At 42.8% G+C, this 22,440-nt stretch overlaps 1 protein-coding gene across 1 annotated transcript in view; it reads right to left on the reverse strand.

Moving 5' to 3' along the window:
- NUP107 (nucleoporin 107) overlaps positions 1 to 22,440 on the reverse strand; it is a 127,260-nt gene that overhangs the window by 97,082 nt on the left and 7,738 nt on the right. The window contains exons 2-3 of the mRNA XM_073620079.1: positions 10,568 to 10,659; positions 4,994 to 5,065 (exon numbers count right to left, since the gene is read on the reverse strand). Of these exons, the coding sequence (XP_073476180.1) occupies positions 4,994 to 5,065; positions 10,568 to 10,659 (164 nt within the window). The remainder of the gene's footprint in view (positions 1 to 4,993; positions 5,066 to 10,567; positions 10,660 to 22,440) is intronic.

Consider the following 22,440-nt stretch of genomic DNA (forward strand, 5'->3'; position numbering starts at 1 on the left):
TTTCCTCAGTTTAATAAAAGTACACCAAAGAGCATTGATTAGCTGTTGTCTTCCCTAATCATGTTCCCGTACAGCAACCTCAGAATAAAGAAACATATCCTACCTAGGAGGTAAAAAACAAACAAACAATCTGTAAAACCTTCAACCGAATCTTGGCTGTATAACAATACCACTCAGTAATATTCATAAAAGCACAGTGGGTAGACCATACAGTAGCTCTGGAGAGGTCTTTCCAAGAGGCTCCTGCACTTACTGTCCACAAAGTAGCCAAAGATCTTGTGGAATGTGTCTTTAACTTAGCTGCAGTATGATGACCTGTGCCATTATATGCGAAAAAGGATCAATTCTCTATTCCATCTGGCTATGGAACCTTTTAAAGCCCCTTATTTGGACCACAATAGAGAATTTGAAGATGAACTTCTTGAAGTTTAAATATCTCAAGAGACGCAAAAAAAAAAAAAAAAAAAAAACACACACACACACACACACACACACACACACACACACACCTGAATTGTTCTGCCTTCTGATTTATCTAGGTACTGTACAAAGTTGGAACAATAATCTTGTAAATTCAGGGATACCTGGCTTAATGATTACCCTACCTTCGGGGACAGGGTTTCTCAACCAGGGTTCCACGAGAAGTCTCCTGGGTTCTGCCGTAATCTACCTGTTGATCACAGGCAGGAGATGGGTAGATTGCATCCCCACTTAGCCATGCAGAGCAGCGGAGGAAAGCGGCTGTGATGAGACTTCTTGTGGCATGCTGTTCCCTCCTGTCCATCCCAGGTGCTTGTATGTTACATAGTTGGTGAGTTTGGAGGAAAAAAAAAAAAAAAAAACCCAACACACGACACCAGTCCAAGTCCAACCTGTGTGCATGCTTTCATGTTAATAGTACATTGTATATCCCTGTATGTTTTGGTCATTTAGGTGCCCATCTAATAAATTAAAAAAAAAAAAAAAAAAAAAAACTACGCTCCCCACTGAAACCACTGCTTGTGGAAGAGAAAAAAAAAAAAAAAAAAAAATCACATCCTTACTGCTCTTACACTAAAGTACCCTCTATGTAGTTAAAAAGGTTAAATCGTTTCTCTTCTAATTTTATTGAATGGCCACGTGTCTTTATAAATTTTCTTGCACAGAAAAGTTTTATCCCTATTGTGGGGTCACCAGTATGGTATTTGTACATTAAAATCATATCCCCTGTAAAGCATCTTCTCAAGAGAGAATAAAGTTCAATGCTTGCAGTCTTTTCCCATAGCCGAGATCCTCCAGTCCCTTTATTAGCTTTGTTGCCCTTCCCTCCTTAATGGACCCATATTTCCACAGCCGCAATCAGGTCTGTATGGTTAGTAATCAGTAGGTTTAGTAACGCTTTTCTTGTTGGTGCATTTACCATCTGACCCATGAAATTGTCCTGCAAGACATTTAGGAAATGGCGAGCTTTAGACGAATGTGCGGTTCCTTCCACCTAGTCCGGATAATTAAAATCCCCCATTATAAAATGACACTTCCCATCCTTGCCGCCAAACTGCGATAGGAGGTCCGTCTCCTCCTCCTCCCTCTGGTTAGGGGGCCTATAGCATACTCTCAGTATTACTTTCCCCTTGGTTTCCTCCCTTTAAAGATCTACCCATAAAAGCCCCTCTAACTTTCCAGCCATCTTCTCTCCCAGCCGAGCTGCACCCTCCCCATTTAGGTGCAGTCCATCCCTGCTAAAGAGTCATAACAGACTGAGAAGTCGGCCCAGTTCTCCAGGAACCCGAACCCTCCTTTCTATACCAGCTCCTCAGCCACTTAACTGCCCTAATCTCCTGCTGGTGCGGCTCGACATCACATGAGATGAAGGAGAGTGGAGGAGCGGCTGGTGGAGAACAGCATGTCACAAGATCTCATTATAGCCACTTTCCTGCACTGCATGTGAAGGAAACCTCTTCTGTAAAGTGCCCTACTGTGTGCCCCATGTAATGTGCCCTGCTGTGTTTGGAACCATACAGTTGCATCTAAAAAAAAAAAAAAAAAAATTTTCAGTAACTCAAAAAGTCAAAATCATATTATATAAATTCATTACACAGTGATATATTTCAAGCATTTTTTTTAATGATTATGGCTTATAGCCAGTGAAAACCAAAATTCAGTATCTCAGAAAATAAAATTATTACATAAGACCAATAAAAAAGGATTTTTAATCCAGAAATCTTGGCTTACTGAAAAAGTATGTCCTTGTACAGTATACACTCAATACTTGGTCAGGGCTCCTTTTGCATGAATTACTGCATCAATGCGGCGTGGCATGGAGGAGATCGGCCTGTGGCACTGCTGAGGTGTTATGGAAGGCCAGGTTGCTTTGATAGCGGCCTTCAGTTTGTCTGCATTATTGGGTCTGGTGTCTCATCTTCCTCTGAACAATAGATTCTCTATAGGGTTTAGGTCAGGCAAGTTTGCTGGTCAATCAAGCACAGTGATACCATGATCAATAAATCAGGTATTGGTACTTTTGGCAGTGTGGGCAGATCCTGCTGGAAAATGAAATCAACATCTCCATAAAGCTGGTCAGCAGAGGGAAGCATGAAATGCTCTAGAATTTCCTGGTAGAGGGCTGTGCTGACTTCTGACTTGATAAAACACAGTGAACCAACACTAGCCGATGACATGACTCCCCAAAGCATCAATGACTGAAAACTGTCACTGGACCTTATGCAACTTTGATTATGTGCCTCTCAACTTTTCCTCCAGACTGGGACCTGGATTTCTAAATGAAATGCAAAATTTACTTTCATCCGAAAAGAGGACTTTGGACTACTGAGCATCAGTCCAGTCTTTTTTCTTCTTTGCCCAGGTAAGACACTTCTGTCGTCTCTGGTTCAGGAGTAGCTTGACACAAGCAATGCGACTGTTGTAGCCGCATCCTGCATACGTCTGTGTGTGGTGGCTCTTGAAGCATTGACATCAGCCGTAGTCCACTCCTTGTGAATCTCCCCAAATTCTTGAATGGCCTTTGCTTCACAATCCTCTCAAGGCTGCAGTTATCCCTGTTGCATGTGCACCCTTTCCCACCACACTTTTTCCTTCCACTCAACTTTCCATTAATATGCTTGGATACAGCACTCTGTGGACAGCCAGCTTCTTTAGCAATGACCTTTTGTGACTAACCCTCCTTGTGAAGGGTGTCAATGACTGTCTTCTGGACAACTGTCAAGTCAGCAGCCTTCCTATAATTGTGTAACCTACTGAACCAGACAGAGACCATTTAAAGGCTCAGGAAACTTTTACAGGTGTTTTGAGCTAATTAGCTGAGTGTGACACCATGAGTCTACAATATTAAACTTTTTCACAATATTCTAATTTTCTGAGATACTTAATTTGGGGGTTTTCACTAGCTGTAAGCCAGTCAAAATTTAAAAAAAAAAGAGATGCTTGAAATAGATGTGTGTGTGTGTGTAATAAATCTATATAATATAGGAGTTTTACTTTTTGAATTAAATTACTGAAATAAATGAACTTTTTGGCGACATTGGAATTTTTGAGATGCACCTGTAAGTATTACACTTTCTCAGGTTTAACAGCTTCAACCGCCAAATTAGTCTTAAAAAGAGAGAGATGCCAAAAACCCCAATATGCACCCCAAAGGCCCAGGCTTAGCTCAGGCAGTTCTAGTCTTTGAGGAAGAGCATGATCTTGCTTGTAAAACAGTCCTCTTAGCTTCTGCATCCTCCCCTTCTTCAAATCGTGATTGCAGTGCAGGGAGACCAGTATTGCTGTGTAGTGTGGCAGAGCACAGAGTAATTAGAAGGCTGGAGGCCAAATGGCAGCAACTACCTCCACCACTGCTTCATAGGAGATTTAATGTAGGCTGGCTAAGAAGAGCCATGGCCACCCACTAGAAAATAATCTTCCACAACTCTACCAACTCTTCCACAAGTTATCTCTGGAAGCCATATTGGTTCCCCAAGTCTGCGCCATTTGCCCAACTTTCTGAACTGCCAATCAAGGAGCAACAAATTACCCTAAGGGTGAGTAGGATTCATTTTCTTGTTCCCCCAGGTCACAGCCCATAGGAACATGTGGGACGCAGCCAGCATAACCGCCAGAGTTGATCCCAATACTTCACTGTGCCAAGGTCCAGCTTAGAAAAAAGGTAAACCTTGAGATGAGGAAGGAGGACACAGCTTAGGAGACTGGGCCTTGACTACACTGAGGAAAAGTGATGGGCACAATCACTAGACCCAGGGAAACAAAAAAAAAAAAAAAAAAAAAAAAAAAAAAAAGCGCCCTGTACCATGTATATTCCTGGATGAATGGAAAAACATTTAAACTGAAGACAAGTGGGTGGGAGAAGCTTTTAAACTTCTTTTAGTTTGTGTTTGCTGTTGAAGACAGAGCCAGCCATCTCAGGTAGCTGCAAAAACACATGTTTCAGCATGTTGATGTGTTCTGCGGTGAAGATCTCTCCAATTTAGCCTCTTTTTTTTTTACTCAAAATTTAAAGTCAAACAAATGGCAGAACAACTGACAGAAAATTACAACACTATAAAGAACACACTCAAACTAAGAGCATTTTATTATTTAGATACTGTATTTACACTAAATATTTTTCTAATTATTCACTCCACAGTAAAAACTGTACAAGCATATCAAACAAACGCACCATTTGAAAAAGTGACATAAACATTGCCTGCTTCTCAGCCTGTAACAGTTGATATTGCTGCCCTCCAAAAGCCTGTCAACACATGCTGCTCTAGGTATCTACAAATCACTTGTGTGCCATGATGATTAACAGATGCACTGCATACTATTAGTAGCTACTGTGGCTGTCCATTCTGTAGCCAACTCCAGCTCTGCAAAAAGTCACTCAGCGGCGGCACTACAAATCACTTGGAATTTCTGAGACACAGACCTTTCACAGACTGCAATGCATGTGATCCTTGCAACAAAAATGCTAAAAGGGATTCTGTAGCTACTACATAAAGTCTGCTGAGATGAATCTTACTCTGATGCCGCAAGAGGGATCCAGGAGTCCTAGGAGCAGCCTTTGGATTGGAACCAGTCCAGTTGTCACCTGCTGTTTTTACACTAAGGAAAAAAACAAAAAACAACCTAATATCTAAATATTTTATTCTTTAACCACTTAAGGACCGCCTCACGCCGACAAGGTGGCACGGGCAGGCAGAATCACGTACATATACGTGATCTGCATCCCGCGGGCGGGGGTCCGATCGGACCCCCCCCCCGGTTCCCGAGGCGGTCCGCTTTTGTCCAGCGGCGATCAGAGGTGAGGGGGAGACCATCCATTCGTGGCCCCCCCCTCGCGATCGCCACCGGCCAATCAGATCATTCCTATGCTGCTGTATGCTAAACAGCAGCAAAGGAAATTATGTCATCTCTCCTCGGCTCGGTATTTTCCGTTCCGGCGCCGAGGAGAGAAGACTGCACTGTGAGTGAAAACACACTACACACACAGTAGAACATGCCAGGCACACAATACACCTCCCTTTACCCCCCGATCACCCCCCAATCACCCCTCCCCCCCGTCACACTGACATCAAGCAGTTTTTTTTTTCTGATTACTGCATGGTGTCAGTTTGTGACAGTTAGTGTGGTGGGACAGTTACTGTTAGCCCCCTTTAGGTCTAGGGTACCCCCCTAATAAAGTTTTAACCCCTTGATCACCCCCCGTCGCCGGTGTCGCTAAGCGATCATTTTTCTGATCGCTGTATTAGTGTCACTGGGGACACTAGTTAGGGAGGTAAATATTTAGGTTCGCCGTCAGCGTTTTATAGCGATAGGGACCCCCATATACTACCTAGTAAATGTTTTAACCCCTTGATTGCCCCCTAGTTAACCCTTTCACCACTGATCACCGTATAACTGGTGACGCTGGTTAGTTAATTTTTTATAGTGTCAGGACACCCGCCGTTTATTACCGAATAAAGGTTTAGCCCCCTGATCACCCGGCGGTGATATGCGTCGCCCCAGGCAGCATCAGATTAGCGCCAGTACCGCTAACACCCACGCACGCAGCATACGCCTCCCTTAGTGGTATAGTATCTGTACGGATCAATATCTGATCCGATCAGATCTATACTAGTGTCCCCAGCAGTTTAGGGTTCCCAAAAACGCAGTGTTAGCGGGATCAGCCCAGATACCTGCAAGCACCTGCGTTTTGCCCCTCCGCCCAGCCCACCCAAGTGCAGTATTGATCGATCACTGACACTTACAAAACACTAAACGCATAACTGCAGCATTCGCAGAGTCAGGCCTGATCCCTGCGATCGCTAACAGTTTTTTTGGTAGCGTTTTGGTGAACTGACAAGCACCAGCCCCAGGCAGTGTCAGGTTAGCGGCAGTACCGCTAACACCCACGCACGCACCGTACACCACCCTTAGTGGTATAGTATCTGAACGGATCAATATCTGATCCGATCAGATCTGTACTAGCGTCCCCAGCAGTTTAGGGTTCCCAAAAATGCAGTGTTAGCGGGATCAGCCCAGATACCTGCTAGCACCTGCGTTTTGCCCCTCCGCCCAGCCCAGCCCACCCAAGTGCAGTATTGATCGATCACTGACACTTACAAAACACTAAACACATAACTGCAGCGTTCGCAGAGTCAGGCCTGATCCCTGCGATCGCTAACAGTTTTTTTGGTAGCGTTTTGGTGAACTGGCAAGCACCAGCGGCCTAGTACACCCCGGTCGTAGTCAAACCAGCACTGCAGTAACACTTGGTGACGTGGCGATTCCCATAAGTGCAGTTCAAGCTGGTGAGGTGGCAAGCACAAGTAGTGTCCCGCTGCCACCAAGAAGACAAACACAGGCCCGTCGTGCCCTTCCTGCTGCATTCGCCAATCCTAATTGGGAACCCACCACTTCTGCAGCGCCCGCACTTCCCCCATTCACATCCCCAACCAAATGCAGTCGGCTGCATGAGAGGCATTTTTATGTCCTCCCGAGTACCCCTACCCAACGAACCCCCCCAAAAAAGATGTCGTGTCTGCAGCAAGCGCGGATATAGGCGTGACACCCGCTATTATTGTCCCTCCTGTCCTGACAATCCTGGTCTTTGCATTGGTGAATGTTTTGAACGCTACCATTCACTAGTTGCGTATTAGCGTAGGGTACAGCATTCCACAGACTAGGCACACTTTCACAGGGTCTGCCAAGATGCCATCGCATTTTGAGAGACCCGAACCTGGAACCGGTTACAGTTATAAAAGTTAGTTACAAAAAAAAAAAAAAAAAAAGTGTAAAAAAAACAATATAAAAAAAATAAATAAAAAATAGTTGTCGTTTTATTGTTCTCTCTCTATTGTTCTGCTCTTTTTTACTGTATTCTATTCTGCAATGTTTTATTGTTGTTATGTTTTATCATGTTTACTTTTCAGGTATGCAATTTTTTTATACTTTACCGTTTACTGTGTTTTATTGTTAACCATTTTTTTGTCTTCAGGTACGCCATTCACGACTTTGAGTGGTTATACCAGAATGATGCCTGCAGGTTTAGGTATCATTTTGGTATTCTTTTCAGCCAGCGGTCGGCTTTCATGTAAAAGCAATCCTAGTGGCTAATTAGCCTCTAGACTGCTTTTACAAGCAGTGGGAGGGAATGCCCCCCCGCCCCCCCACCGTCTTCCGTGTTTTTTTCTGGCTCTCCTGTCTCAACAGGGAACCTGAGAATGCAGCCGGTGATTCAGCCAGCTGACCATAGAGCTGATCAGAGACCAGAGTGGCTCCAAACATCTCTATGGCCTAAGAAACCGGAAGCTACGAGCATTTCATGACTTAGATTTCACCGGATGTAAACAGCGCCATTGGGAAAGCATTTTATCACACCGATCTTGGTGTGGTCAGATGCTTTGAGGGCAGAGGAGAGATCTAGGGTCTAATAGACCCCAATTTTTTCAAAAAAAAGAGTACCTGTCACTACCTATTGCTATCATAGGGGATATTTACATTCCCTGAGATAACAATAAAAATTATTAAAAAAAAAAAAAAAATGAAAGGAACAGTTTAAAAATAAGATAAAAAAGCAAAAAAATAAGAAAAAAAAAAAAAAAAAAAAAAAGCAGCCCTGTCCCCCCCTGCTTTCGCGCAAAGGCGAACGCAAGCGTCGGTCTGGTGTCAAATGTAAACAGCAATTGCACCATGCATGTGAGGTGTCACCGCGAACATCAGATCGAAGGCAGTAATTTTAGCAGTAGACCTCCTCTGTAAATCTAAAGTGGTAACCTGTAAAGGCTTTTAAAAATGTATTTAGTTTGTCGCCACTGCACGTTTGTGCGCAATTTTAAAGCATGTCATGTTTGATATCCATGTACTCGGCCTAAGATCATCTTTTTTATTTCATCAAACATTTGGGCAATATAGTGTGTTTTAGTGCATTAAAATTTTTAAAAAGTGTGTTTTTTCCCCAAAAAATGCGTTAGAAAAATTGATGCGCAAATACTGTGTGAAAAAAAAAAATGAAACACTCACCATTTTATTCTGTAGGGCATTTGCTTTAAAAAAAAATATATATAATGTTTGGGGGTTCAAAGTAATTTCCTTGCAAAAAATAATTTTTTCATGTAAACAAAAAGTGTCAGAAAGGGCTTTGTCTTCAAGTGGTTAGAAGAGTGGGTGATGTGTGACATAAGCTTCTAAATGTTGTGCATAAAATGCCAGGACAGTTCAAACCCCCCCCAAATGACCCCATTTTGGAAAGTAGACACCCCAAGGAAATTGCTGAGAGGCATGTTGAACCCATTGAATATAATTTTTTTGTCCCAAGTGATTAAATAATGACAAAAAAAAAAAAAAAAAATTACAAAAAGTTGTCACTAAATGATATATTGCTCACACAGGCCATGGGCATGTGTGGAATTGCACCCCAAAATACATTCAGCTGCTTCTCCTGAGTACAGGGATACCACGTGTGTGGGACTTTTTGGGAGCCTAGCCGCGTACGGTGCCCCGAAAACCAATCACCGCCTTCAGGATTTCTAAGGGTGTAAATTTTTTATTTCTCTCTTCACTGCCTATCACAGTTTCGGAGGCCATGGAATGCCCAGGTGGCACAAAACCCCCCCAAATGCCCTGCCATTTTAGCACCTTAAGAAATGACATAGGCAGTCAAACCAAAAGCTGTGTAAATTCCAGAAAATGTACCCTAGCTTGTAGACGCTATAACTTTTGCGCAAACCAATAAATATACGCTTATTGACATTTTTTTTACCAAAGACATGTGGCTGAATACATTTTGGCCTAAATGTATGACTAAAATTGAGTTTATTGGATTTTTTTTAATAACAAAAAGTAAAAAATATATTTTTTTTTCAAAATTTTCGGTCTTTTTCCGTTTATAGCGCAAAAAATAAAAAACGCAGAGGTGATCAAATACCATCAAAAGAAAGCTCTATTTGTGGGAAGAAAAGGACGCAAATTTCGTTTGGGTACAGCATTGCATGACCGCGCAATTAGCAGTTAAAGCGACGCAGTGCCAAATTGGAAAAAGTCCTCTGGTCTTTAGGCAGCCAAATGGTCCGGGGTTGAAGTGGTTAAAGGGCGCCCGACTGGGTGAACACACTCTATGCCTTGCTGGCTTGATTATACACATATGTAGAGGACCAAAAGTCTGTACAATGCCATCGCTCCCCAGGTCTAACACCATGGGGGTTATTTACGAAAGGCAAATCCACTTTGCACTAGAAGTGCACTTGGAAGTGTAGTCGATGTAGATCTGAGAGGAAGATCTGAAATTAGGGGAAGCTCTGCTGATTTTATCATCCAATCATGTGCAAGCTAAAACGCTGCTTTCTATTTTCCTTGTATGTCCCTCTTAGATCTACAGCGACTGAACTTCTAAGTGCACTTGTAGTGCAAAGTGGATTTGCCTTTTGTAAATATCCCCCCATGTTACTTTTTTTTTTTTTTTTTTTTTTTTTACACAGTCCTTTTAAATTTTTATTTTTTTTATCACTGTTATTGCTGTCACAAGGAATGTAAACATCCCTTGTGACAGTATAAGGCAGCGAAAGGTACTCTTTTTGGAGGGCTCTGGGGTCTATAAGACCCCAAACATCTCCTCTGCACTTGAAAGTTTTCAAAGAGTCAAGTTCAGCATTTTTTAATACTTTCTATTTTTTTTAAAACTGGAGCCTTTAGGATGCCAGTAATCCGGAAGTGATGTCATGACATCGCTTCCAGGTTACTAGGTCCGAACAAAGCTGATCTGGCTTTGTTCAGGTCTCTACCAGCCGGCGGAAGTGTCGGTTGGCTGCTCAGGCCTCCCGGGGGGGGAGGGTAGAGCAGCGGAAAGTGGGGGGGGGGGGGGGTGTCCCCTCCTGCTGCTTGTAATAACAGCTGAGCAGCTGCTGAGACGCATCAGTTGGTATTACAAGAAAGCTGACCGTCCACTCTAAAGAACGGTACCGTGGTGATGCCTGCAGCTGCAATCATCACCCCATTACAACCCCTTGAAGCAATATCGGTAACATCGGTAAGTTTGTGACCAATACTTAAAAAAAAACAAAAGCTCCGATCTAGGGAAAGAGGATGGGGCGGGTTGAGAGATCAGACAGAAGGATACTCGATGCTCTCTGATGGGAACTTTGTCGCCGGGCTGTTCTGGAGATCGCTGCCTCCCGAATTACAGGTGAAGACATATCCACAAGTGTCCTTCTGTAAAAAAATAAAAATAAAATTAGTTAGGGCTGCAACCAATGATTATTTTCATAATCGATTAGTTGGCCGATTGTTGTTTCGATTAATCGGTTAATAACCTTAAAAGTGTGGTGTATAATTTAGTTATGTAAAGTTAAAAAAAAGGCAATTTATCCTTAAATATCTATATGCAGTGGGTAATATAAATAACCAACTACCGTATATACTCGAGTATAAGTCGTTCCGAGTATAAGTCAAGGCCCCTAATTTACCACAAAAAAACTGGGAAAAATTTATTGACCCGAGTATAAGATGAAGGTGAGAAATGCAGAGGGTCAACAATGCCCATCTGCAGCTGCCTGCCTACCTGTGTCCTGTGCAGCCTGCATGTGTGTCCTGTGCATGTGTGTCCTGTGCATGTGTGTCCTGTGCATGTGTGTCCTGTGCATGTGTGTCCTGTGCATGTGTGTCCTGTGCATGTGTGTCCTGTGCATGTGTGTCCTGTGCATGTGTGTCCTGTGCATGTGTGTCCTGTGCATGTGTGTCCTGTGTGAATGTGCAGCCTACCTGTGGCGATCTCCAGCCTCAAACGGCGGCCGGCGTGTGATGATAGTGTTCGGCGGCCATTCCACAGTTCAAAAGCCGCGCCTCCTCCTCGTCTGTGATAGGCTGACCGCTGACTGCCTATCACGGACATTCTCTCATTCTCATACCACGGACGAGGATGAGAGAATGTCCGTGATAGGCTGTACACTAGGGCTGCAACTAACGATTATTTTCATAATCGATTAGTTGGCCGATTATTGTTTCGATTAATCGATTAATCGGTTAATAACCTTAAAAAAAAAAAAAAAAAGTGTGGTGTATACCGTAATTTAGTTAATATGTAAAGTTTTAAAAAAGGCAATTTATTCTTAAATATCTCTATGCAGTGGTAAATAAAAATAGCCAACTATATCTTTAGGGAGCAAAATATGTAATCCACTCTGAGAATAACAGACAGAAGAGATATACTGTATATACTATAAGAGGAGATATATACTGTATATACTATTAGAGGAGAGATAAGAACATTCGTTCGATTTTCTAATCGTTTGTGGGGTCAAATCGACTCTCATTTTCAACCACAGTAATGGGAAAATTTGGAAATAATAAAAAACTTCTTGGTGAAAGGAATTATCAGACAGTGTATGTGGTTTTCGTTCAGAAATTACAATTATTTTAAAAAACAGAATGTTAAAAACAAGTGAAAATTTCAAACATTCCTTTCATTCATCGAATGTACAAAGATTTTTCGTCTGAATATTCTCATCTGAAAATTGATCGGTGTGGCCAGCATAAAGCTTGGCGCACACCTAGGAAGTTTGCTTTTGATCTGTTTCTGCAGTGCTCTTTGCTCACGTGATTTTGCTGCGATTTGCGTTTTTGCATTTTTTTTGGCCAATTTGTTGTTGGGCAGATTAAAAAACACAAATTGCTGCAAAAAACACATTTCATGCTTTTCTGCAGCTTCTCCATTGAAGTATGTTGAACCAAAAAAGCACCGTTTTGTGTTAAAAAAAAAAAAGTCACTGACGCTTTCCAAATACGCAGCGGCTGAAAAAGCATAGATGTGAACGTGTCCCATAGGAAACCATGTAAATGGACTGTAGTCCGTTTCTGCAAAAAGCCCCAAAAAACACATAGATGTGAACCAGGTGTAAGACGTAACATAATGGGGTTAAAAAAACGAATATTGGCCCTTTATAGTACAAAAAAAGCAAATAATCACTACTGTAAGGGGTCCATTTTTTTTTACTATAGAACTGTGAAAGAAATGGTTACAGTAGCGATTATTTGCTCTTTTTGTACTATAAAGGGCTCATTTCAGTTTTTTTTAACCACATTATGTTACTGGCCGATTAATCGATTATGAAAATAGTAATCGATTAATTTAATAATCGATTAGTTGTCGATTAATCGATTAGTTGTTTCAGCCCTACTGTACACTGACAGCTGTTCAGCCTATCACAGACTAGCAGGAGGCGCGGCTTTTGAATGCTGGAATAGCCGCCGAACACTATCATCACACGCCGGCCACCGTCTGCCTGCATGATGCGCTGATCATGCAGACAGACGGCGCTGACTCGAGTATAAGTCGAAGGGGACACTTTCAGCCCAAAAAAAAGGGCTGAAAAATTCGACTTATACTCGAGTATATACGGTATATGGTTAAGGAGCAAAATATCTAATCCACTCTGAGAATAACAGACAGAAGAGATATACTGTATATACTATTAGAGGAGAAATACTGTATATACTATTAGAAAAGAGATATATTGTATATACTATTAAAGGGTGAATCTGGTAAATATCAGACTCAGAGATCAACATTTTTTATTTAAAAAAACAAACAAATGTCTTCCGTCAAAAAAAAAAAATTTCATTTTAAGAACGTTCGTTCGATTTTCTAATCGTTAGTGGCGTCAAATCGGAAAAAGGGAAAATTTGGAAATAAGGCTTTGTACACACCTATGCAGTTTGCTTTTGAGCCATTTGCGTTAAAAAAAAAAAAAAAAAGAAAGAAGTCGCTGACCCTTTTCAAATATGCAGTGGCTGAAAAAAGCATAGATGTGAGTGTGTCTTATAAGGAACCATGTAAACGAACTGTAGTGCGTTTCTGCAAAAAGCACCAAAAAACACATAGATGTGAACCAGGTCTAGGACGTTTAGTAAGATAATAGGGGTAGTAAAAAAAAAAAAAAAAAAAAAAAGCAAATAATCGCTACTGTACCATTTTTTCACCGTAGACCTGTGAAAGTAATATTTACAGTAGCGATTTCCTCTTTTTGTACTATAAAGGGCTCATTTTAGTTTTTTTTAACCCCATTATGTTACTGGCCGATTAATCGATTATGAAAATAGTAATCGATTAATTTCATAATCGATTCATTGACGACCATCTTCAGGTCTTTAAGGTATGTTATTTCCCCACCTCATCCTACCTATTCTGCCTACCCTGTATAAAAAAAAAAGAAGATCTGTGTACTTACCTATTGCATAGAAGAGGTGGGAGCGCCAACATCGGCTCATGCATGGGAGCCTACTGGTGACGTTACAGCTCCAGGTATTTGAATACCCTTACACAGGGGAGCTGCAGGGTCACATGACCAGAATGAGCAGATTAAAAAAAATAGGTAAGTCACGGATCTTTTTTTTTAATACAGGGTAGGCAGCATAGGTACATAGTTAGTAAGGTTGAATATAAGACACCAGTCCATCCAGTTCAACCTGAGTGAGCAACCACAATTCTCCCCACCCCCACACTGTGTCCCATCAAGGTGCCCATCCACTATAAATTATATATATATATCCCATGTAGCGCCATCAATCTACGCAGTGCTCCACACACACCCACACTGGTCCCCACCCCCAAGGGTCTGCAATCCAACTCACACCAATACACCAGGGCCAATTTTTTGACAGAAGCCAATAAACCTAACAGCATGTCTTTGGAGTGTGAGAGGAAACCGGAGTACCCGGAGGAAACCCACGCAGGCACAGGGAGAACATGCAAACTCCAGGCAGGTAGTGTCGTGGTTGGGATTTGAAAGAGAGAGAATTGGGCATATAGAGTACAGGGGGTCCCAGGGCGGGTTATGAACAAGATAGGGACTGTAGGTTTGTTCTCAAGTCGAATTTGTTTGTAAGTCGGAACAGTATCTTTTTTTAAGTGCAAATCCAGTCTTTTTTTTTATTTTTGTATAAATTTTCTTATTTTTAATATTTTTCTTATTCTTTACTTTTTTTAATTACTTTTTTAGTTTATTAATTTAATTATTACTGTATTTCTTATTTTATCAACTTTTTTTCACTTAACTTTATTGCTATCACACAGGAGAAAACAATTCCCTGTGTGATAGCAATTGGAGGCGACAGGTTCTCTTTATTGACCCTGTCACCTCCAAAACAGGAGTCCTAGATTTCCTGTCACAGCTGAGAGGGGAGGAGCACAGCTCTCCCCTCTCACTGTTTACATCGGAGGCAGGGACAGGAGACACAGCAGGGAGATGGATGGTGAATGCAGCAGTGTCTGCGATCTGAGTCCAGGCAGGCTGGCCACGGTGCACCTCGGCGGGGCAGCGGCCCAGGAAAAACCGGGGATCTTGGAGGCTTCACTAAGCTGGACAAGGCTGCGGCCACAACGGGCAGTTTTAGCGGCCTGGCAGGCCATGGGACTGTACCAGGCCTGTGGATGGGCAGGCAGGATGACGAGGGGGGTCCCTTAACTTCACAGCCAGGCCAGGAACGGAGGAACGGCCCACTCCAGCAAGGAGAGGAAGATTCGGCCGGCAGTGACATCACTCAGGCCCCGTTCGTAACTTGGATGTTCGTAAGTCGGGGACCCCCTGTAGCCATGATATAAACAGAAAAGCTGTAAGAAACTCCTGTGTTCAGAATTTTTCCCCAACAGGGCAGATATTACAAATCTATATAACCAAAAATAACTCCTGAGCTACAAGTTTATATAGAACATTTCAACTGAAATGATACAAAACCACACCAGGTAAATGTATACGTGTACTGAGCCATTCAGTTCATTATGTTGCATTTGTGAGGGACAGGTACTTGGCGGTGTCAGAAATACATGCCAAGCACTCCAGTTAAACACTTATCTGAACAAGGCCTATGAGCTGTAACCTGATCCCATACTTCTGGTTACCCTCTATGTGACTCATTTCTCTCCACAGACTGCAAGATCTCTATGTAGCTTACCAATAGATCTTTTACAATGCATCACTATCACCGACAAGCTGAGCAAGACGTGTACTGAAACTGATGGGTGTAAAGCGCTATGTAAACAGTATTAAAACAAAACCAATAACTAAAACACACATCACTAGCAATCATACTAATGCTATTGACTAACAGAGTATTTGTGATTTGGGGCAAAAAAAATAAAACATCTTAAAGTGGTTGTACAGGCAGAAGTTTTTTTTATCTTAATGCATTCTATGCATTAAAGTGGATGTAAACCCTCACATATACCCAGTGAAGTGAACAGCCTCAGATGATACAGATGAAACAAATCCTCCTACATTACGTTTTACTTGTATATCTACAGCCGTTCCCGTTGTACAATCTTTGGAAAGTGCAGATTCTTTTTTTTTTTTTTCTTCAAATATAAAATTTTCTTTATTGAAAGTTACAAAGAAAAGAGTACAAAGAAGAACAATGGTCAAATTTGACAATTTTAACAAATATAGAGGTCTTCAGTAAAGATTCGCAGTTAGTCTCCAGGGAGAGTAACACATCTTAGTGCAGACAAGAGAAAGGGACGTGGTAACTCATCATATCAACATATTATATGTCCAATACAGGCCACAGTCCTTACTATCGATACAACCGACTATTCGAAGACCTTAATAAAATAGGAGGGGAGGAATGGCCTCCCTTACCTACTGAAAATAGGATCAATGGTCGAAGAAAGAGGGGGGTGAAAAGATAAGGAGTGGAAAAGAAGAAGGGGGGGGGGGGGAGAAAATAGCTGTTCGACACGAGCGCAATAGACCTACCAAAAGGGGCACCTCACCGCTGTTCCACCGCAACGCCGTCCCTAAGAACCCAGTAAAGACTGTCCTTCGTCAGAAAAGATGAACATATTCCATAGTGACCACATTTTGGAATGTGTGTCTTGTTTGTGTTGGGCCGTGAGTACCAGATCTTCCAGTGATTTAATTTCCTCCACTTTGCGCAACCACAGCCCCACTGAGGGAGGCGTAGTTTGCTTCCAAGTAGCTGGGATACACGACTTTGCGGCATTGAGCAAATGTCTAATCACTGACTTTTTGTATGACCGCGCCGGCATAGTAATGGCATGAAGCAGAAAGAACCCGGGGTCTTTCTGAATTATATGATCTGTAAATTTCTGAATGATTTTCTCAATTGTTATCCAGAAATGCTGTAGTGATGGGCAAGTCCAGAAGACATGAAGGAGTGTCCCTTTGTCTGTTTGGCATCTCCAGCACTTATCAGAAGTGTTGGGGAAAAATCTATGTAACAACTCAGGTGTATAATACCACCTAGTTAGTATCTTATAATTTGTCTCCTGAATCTTTGTGCAAATGGACGATTTCAGAGAGAATGTGAGAATGTTTTGTTTTTGTATGGCAGTGAAGGTACATTGTAAATCATTCTCCCAGTTCTGCAGAAACAGCAAATCCGGTTGTTCTACTGGGGTATTAAGCAAAGTATATGTTTTGGAGAGTACCTGGGATAATGTTCCTTGCTCTCTACAATACTCTTCTAGTGTTGTCAGGTCACGTTTAAAATATGAGGGGTCCGGTATTGAGTGGATGAAATGGTGTAGTCGGATCGCCTTCCAAAAAGTTAATCGAAAATCCCCAGTGTCTTTCGTCAGTGAGTGGATTGAGGTTGGATATGTTCCCTCCTTCTATGTAATGTGAAGCGCAATCTTTACCCTCTGTCCACAACGTTTCATATTCTGAGTAGTCTAGTCCCGGCGGAAACGCCGGGTTGCCTAAGATGGGGAATAATGGGGATTGTTTAGAGGTCAGGGAGGTGGTTTTAATTACTATCGAGCCCACATATAACGTGGCGCCTATGATAGGGTGTGTAGTCATGCTTGAGGGGAGTGTATCATAGCACCAGATTGCTCTCTTCAGCGGGACCCCTGCCTGGGAACGTTCTACCTGAACCCATAACTTGGTTTGTTCATGTCTGTTCCAGTCGATAATTCTCCCTAGGTGTACCGCTTGGTAATAGTGTTTCACGTCGGGGAGGGCCAGCCCTCCGCAATGTTTCGGTAGTGTCAGGTAACGTCTGCGTATTCGAGGTTTCGCTTGTGACCAAAAAGATTTTACAAACATTGAGTGAACTTGTTTAAAATATAGGGAAGGTATTCTAATTGGCAGTGCTTGAAATAAATATAAAAATTTCGGGAGAATGCACATTTTCAGTAGATTGCACCTTCCAAACCATGAATGGAGGCCCTTGCCCCAATCTTCTAGCAGCCCTTTTGCTTTAGACAGCATTGGTGGAAAGTTCAATTCAAATGTGCATTTCAGGTCTCTGGGTATATTAGTCCCTAAGTAGGTAAAGTGGCTTTCAGACCATTTAAAGCTAAATTTAGATTGCAGAGGGGTCAATGTATCTGCTGTCATATTAATGGCCATCGCTGTAGATTTGTCGAAGTTAATTTTTAAATTAGATATGTTCCCATATCTCTGAAATTCTTTAATTAGGTTTGGTAGAGACACGGTCGGGCAGGTCAGGGAAAACAAGAGATCATCAGCAGATGCAGAGATCTTATACTGAGTTTGATCAATGGTAATCCCTGAGATATCCGGGTTCCGACGTATTGTACATAAGAAGGGCTCAAGCACTAAGGCATAGAGAAGAGGTGATAGGGGACAACCCTGTCTGGTACCATTGGAGATGGTAAAAGGGTCAGAGAGGATTCCATTAGCTTTGACCTGTGCTGTCGGTATGGAGTAAATGTTAGATATCCACTTCAGCATATGCCTACCAAGTCCAATATGTTTAAGGACTGAGGCCATGAATTCCCAACTCACCCGGTCAAAGGCCTTTTCGGCATCAGTGCTGAGAAAAATGCAAGAGGTCTTGGTTATAGAGGCCCTATGTATTAAATTAAGCACCTAAGTGGCGTTATCCCTAGCTTCCCTAGAGGGGACAAAGCCCACCTGGTCCAGGTGTATCAGATCTGTCATATGTCGGGATAATCTGTTAGCTAATATTTTAGTAAGGAGTTTTAGATCTATGTTCCAAAGAGATATGGGCCTATAGCTGCCGCAGGAAGATGGATCCTTTCCATCTTTGGGAATAAGGGAAATGTGTGCACTTAATGTGTCTCTCTGAAGCCTACTACTCTCCGTAAGACTGTTAAAAAGTTTTAGCATATGTGGGCCTAAAATCGGCAGTAGGGTTTGATAGTATTGAAGGGTGAACCCATCTGGTCCTGGTGCTTTACCTGGTTTCATATTTTTGATGGCGCTTTGTAACTCCATCAAAGTGATGGGTTCTTCCATAGCCTGTGCATTTTCCTCTGAGAGCTTAGGAATGTTTGATTGAGTAAGGTAATCCCTTACAACAGCATCACTGTTTGGGGAGGTTATATAAAGAGGAATAGTAGGCTCGAAATTCGTTGGCAATCTGGGTAGGTAGCACTTTCTTCTGTCCCGAAGAGGAAATGATTTGGGGGATGTATACACGGAGTCTCTGTTGTCTAATAGATCTGGCCAGAAGTTTCCCGCATTTGTTTCCTGCTTCATATGTAAGTTTCCTACAGGATTGTAGTGCTGCTTTTGCTTGATATTGTAAGAGATCAACTGTCTGTCTACGTAGGGTGAATAATTCAGCTTCTAGCGATGGCGTCGGGTTTCTTTTGTGTGTTGTTTCTAAATCATGTAACTTCTGTAAGAGCGACAGTAGTTGTTTCTCCCGTTCCCTTTTAATATGTGTCCCGTGTTTGATCAGAACCCCTCTAATCACAGACTTGTGTGCCTCCCATAATATCCCAGGGTCACAGTTATCAATGTTGTTGGTTAGAAAGTATTGATTAATTTCCTTTGTGACGTCTGCCAGTACTCTGGGGGTCTGTAGTAGGCTCTCATTCAGTCGCCAAAATTTCGCTTTGGTCAATGCAGTCCGTGAAAGGGAGTAGCGCATGGTGATAGGCGCATGGTCTGACCAAGTTATGTTACGTTACCTATCTCCACCGCATCCACTGCTTCTAATTGACTATGTGGTAGCAAGAAAAAGTCAATGCGCGAGTATGTTTTGTGTGGATTTGAGAAAAAGGTGTAGTCCCGCTCCCCTGCGTGGTGAAGCCTCCACACGTCTATCAGCTGTGCCTTATGTAAGACCCGGCTGATGCGTTTATGTACACTGGTACGCAGGGAAGGAGCACCAGAGGATGTGTCTACCGTTGGGTTCAGGGAGACGTTAAAATCGCCGCCCAGGATCAAATGTCCTTCGGCAAAGTCCAACAAATTGGTAATAGTATTTTGTATAAAGGTGTCCTGTCTAGTATTAGGTGCATAGACTGAGGCTAGAGTCACCATCACTTCACCTATGAGCCCCTTAATGAACAAAAAGCGGCCTTCTGTGTCAATTCTAGTGTCTCGACATGTCCACGGTACTGTCCCTGCAAGGAGTATAGATACTCCTTTGGATTTGGCTGAAAGATTCGTGGCATGATAAGTATTTGGAAAATATCGATTCTTCAAACATGGCGGTGCCTCTGTCTTAAAGTGGGTTTCCTGTATAAACACAATATCTGCTTTTGCTCTCTTGAGATCATTAAGGAGCATACGACGTTTCTCAGGTACATTTAACCCTTTAGCGCTCAGTGAAAAAACAGTGACGTGGTCCATCGCGCTCGCGTCAAAAAAAAAACTCGGAGTGGTAAAAACCACAGGGAATGAGGAGGATTTGGGGTGGGGGAGTATAGAATAAGGGTTATATAGATGGAAAACAAAAGTAGAAAAAAAAAGGAAGAAAGAAAGGCTCAAAAAGAGAAAAAGAAAAAAAAAAAAAGAAAAAAAAAAATTTAAAGATTAAAGTAGACAATCAGTGTACCGATTGTCCAGTCTATAATCAATTGTCAAAAAATAATTGTGCGCAAAGTTTGCAACAAAAAACACACTCCGGTTCGCACCGGGAGGGTGTTTCAACCTAATGGGGATGTGGTTAGACGATGACCAGGGGAGCTAACCCAGATCCGCCCAGCCCACCCGCCCCAACAAGTAACTAAGGCATGTATCACAGCAAAGTACAAAACATTTCAAATACTCGGTCAGGCATGTACTTAATATTACATACATTTCCTTTATACATTCAGGCCTAGCTCCAGTGCAAAGCATAAAACATAAAACCCCCCTAACTATTAACTGTGAGTGGTAAACGAAACCACCCAAACTCAAAGTGGGCAGTGTTCTCAACTTCCCCTGAACCTCACTGACTGAGCTGTGATAAAGAAGTGTTTCCCTCTATTTCTTAGGGGAATGGGTTCTGTACTGTCTATAGTCACATCTTACTTTGTCATCTGTTTTGGCCCATAGCAAATGGATACCCCCAGGCCTCTGCATCTGACTACCACAGGAGGCGTATAACACCATCTTTGTCCCCCTTCCCGATGCCTCCCGCTGATCCATCAATAGGAAAAAATAGCTGGTCTGTAGAGACCACGAGCAAAGTTTTATGGCCCCAGGTGTAAGGAACCTACAAACTTAAAAATCCCAATAAACAGCCTTTCACAATAAAAGTAACCAAGGTGTCTCTGTCTTAGCAGGTATATAGCATCTCCCTCTGAATTTCCGGGGAGTGAGGCAATCTTGATCTCCATCAGGTTCTGCAGTTATTCATCTGACTGCGGTGTATAGTCTGAAGAACTTATATTGTCCCTGATAGACACTTGGAAGGTTTATAGGAGGTTAAAGGGGGGGGGGGGGGGGGGGGAGACCCTCAACAGGGGACAATAGAAGTGGTCAAGTCCAGGTGTCCATTGCACCAAGCAGAGGTGTCGATATAGAGGTAGCCATCAAAACTGGGCCCCCAAACTTTCTCCACCCTTCATCCACAATGGCCCATTCCTTTCCTTAGTCTAACACCCATCTGGGTATCCCCTCCGCATCGTAACAGAGTCTAGTGAGTAAGGAGAAGTGTAAATAGATGTCTTACCGGGTTCATATGCAAGAGAAAAAGGCCTCAGATCACACTCCTGGCGTAAAAAAAAAAAATTTCCACCTGGAAGTTATAGAAAAGGGATAAAACAATGGGTGCACTGGGGGAGGGGAAATGTTAGATGCAAAAAGGGGGATACAAAATCTCACCACAGCGGCGGTCGCCGCTAGGTTTCCCTGGTTATTTCTGGAGAGGTGATGCGGGATCTGCGTTGGTTCCTTTGTGGTCTTGGTGAGCGAGATCTTCGTGGGTTTGTTCCTCCCGACCTGGATGCGAATCTCGGAAGTAGCTGAAGCCAGTCTGGGACATCCACAGGGTCTGTTTCCATAAATTCAAATAATGCAGGGAGTTCTGAAGGCGATCTTAGGGTGAAGAATTGAGAGTGTTTCTTAAAAGTCACCGCTATGGGGAAACCCCACCGATAAGTGATGCCAGAATGTTGGGCAATTTCAAGCACCGGTTTCAATAGTGCCCTTCGTTGCAGGGTGGCTCGAGAGATCCGGCATGATCCGGATATCAGCTCCATCAAACTCCACATGCCTCACCTCCCATGCCTTCTTCAGGATGATCTCCTTATGAACATATTGATGGATCCTGCAAATCACGTCTCTCGGGCGATTCGGAGATCGTGGTCCCAGGGCCCTGTGTATCCGATCGAAGGTCATAGTAGTTGGGAAGTCATTGCCTGCCATGTCTCTAAATATGGCCATTGCAGTAGCTGTCAGGTCTTCCGAACCAGTGGCCTCAGGTAAGCCCCGGAGTCGCAGGTTGTTCCTCCTGCTGCGATCCTCCATTTCCTCTAAATGTAACTGCTGATTAAGAACTGACATTGCCTGAGTAGCTTGAGTGTCTTCTACCTTTTTCAATCGCCTTTCCACGTCTGTCACCTTGGTTTCTCCTGCCCCCATGCGTTCTGTCAGGGCGGTGATATCCGTACGAACCGCCGCTATATCTCTGTGAAGAGAGGCTTCTAGTCTGCTGGCCAGAGACTCAAAGTCAGCCCTGGTTGGAATAGCTAGTAGCAGGGCCCTCAGCTCCGCATCCGCATGTAAAGTAAGGGGAGTGGGATGTGAGTCAGGCAGCTCTTGGGAGTTA

This window comes from Aquarana catesbeiana, linkage group LG03, assembly GCF_042186555.1.
Source record: "Aquarana catesbeiana isolate 2022-GZ linkage group LG03, ASM4218655v1, whole genome shotgun sequence".
Lineage (NCBI taxonomy): Eukaryota > Metazoa > Chordata > Amphibia > Anura > Ranidae > Aquarana > Aquarana catesbeiana.